This window comes from Vigna radiata, chromosome 10, assembly GCF_000741045.1.
Source record: "Vigna radiata var. radiata cultivar VC1973A chromosome 10, Vradiata_ver6, whole genome shotgun sequence".
In the NCBI taxonomy this organism is placed as follows: domain Eukaryota; kingdom Viridiplantae; phylum Streptophyta; class Magnoliopsida; order Fabales; family Fabaceae; genus Vigna; species Vigna radiata.
The window spans coordinates 1,866,892-1,868,393 of NC_028360.1; the positions used below are offsets into that span (position 1 = coordinate 1,866,892).

A 1,502-nucleotide genomic window follows, 5' to 3' on the forward strand; every position below is an offset into this window, starting at 1 on the left:
TAGGGACAATATAGAAGGGGCTGTATCAGTGGAAGTTAGTGAAAATGAAGAAAGTGGAAGTGAGGATTCAGTTGATATTGCACATAGCCAGAAGAACCCATATGACAGAGGGTTGTTTGATGATGCGTGGGAGTAAGAGTTTTCGGCCAGTCCAGATGAAAGTGGAATTGAGGATAGTGGTCATGAAAGCCAAAGTTGTGGTCCATTTGGGACCTTTGTTATGCAAAAGAGTATGTGTGAATACAAGTGGGAAGTGGGAAAAAAATTTAGGGATAAAAATGAGTTTATGGAGGCTGTTAGAAGTTATGCAGTCCACGGTGGGAGAGATTTGAAGTTTATTAAGAATGATAATAGACGGGTACAAGTGAGATGTTTGGGTGCCCAAAAGAGTTGTCCATGTATGGCTTATTGTGGGTATATGGAAGGATGTAGTACATGGCAATTGAGAAAAATAGTGGATAACCATAGTTGCAGTAGGCAATTCAACATTAAAATGATGAATGCTAAGTGGTTGAGTGAGACATTAGATAATTCACTACAACAAAATCCGAATTTGAAGATAAATGAAATACGCTCAAAAGCTTTGAGGAAATGGAATACCAATGTCACACTTTCTAAAGCACGTAGGGCAAAGATAATGGCATCTGAAAAACTTGAAAGTAGTTTCAAAAATCAGTTCAAAAGAATTCATGACTATGCACATGAATTATTGAAATGTAACCCTGGATCAACAGTACAAGTTAAAGTGGATAGTGAAAATGGTTAGTCAATTTTTCAGAGATTCTATGTTTGTTTGAAAGCTTGCAAGGTTAGCTTCGTGTGTTGTAGGCCATTTATTGGTTTGGATGGATGTTTTCTGAAAGGATTGTATAAGGGGGAGTTATTAACAACTATTGGGAGAGATCCTAATGACCAGATGTTACCTCTGGCATACGCAATTGTGGAAGTAGAGAACAAAGATAGTTGGACATGGTTTTTAGAGTTGTTGATAGAAGACCTTGGGGGTGCTGAAGTTGGCAATGCATGCACTTTTATGTCTGATCAACAAAAGGTACATGCATTTTTCTGTTCTGTTTCATAAGAATAATTGTATCAGTCATATTTTAATTGGTCCCTATTTGATTTTAAAATGTTCAAATTGGTCCCTGATTTAGTTTATATTGTTAAATTTTGTCCCTTTTACAAATAGGGTTTGCTGTCAGCTATTTGATGAGTGCATATTTATGGCCACATTTATGTCTTAAAATTGAAATTTTTGATGAGATATTTGTGCTTAAATGATTGATTTAAAGTGAATTTGTGACAATTGGATTTATTGGGTTTGGGAATTAAAGATGCTTAAAATGTGATTTTTAGTTGCATAAATTATTTTGGATGTTCTAATGTTTATTTGTGCAGCTGAAGTTAAAATTTTATTCATTTAAAACATGAAATTGAATGGTCAAAGATGGTCCAATCTGGTCAATTTAGGACTCTTATGCAATTTTGAAAAGAAAGAGATG

General features: G+C 34.9%; 1 protein-coding gene across 1 annotated transcript; it reads left to right on the forward strand.

Annotated features, from left to right (window-relative positions):
* The first annotated feature begins 286 nt into the window (after window positions 1-286).
* LOC106774668 lies at window positions 287-1,210 on the forward strand. The gene is made up of 3 exons (XM_014661713.1): window positions 287-761; window positions 864-1,051; window positions 1,190-1,210. Exons 1-3 carry the CDS (start codon window positions 287-289, stop codon window positions 1,208-1,210), a joined length of 684 nt encoding a protein of 227 aa, XP_014517199.1.
* Window positions 1,211-1,502: the final 292 nt, after the last annotated feature.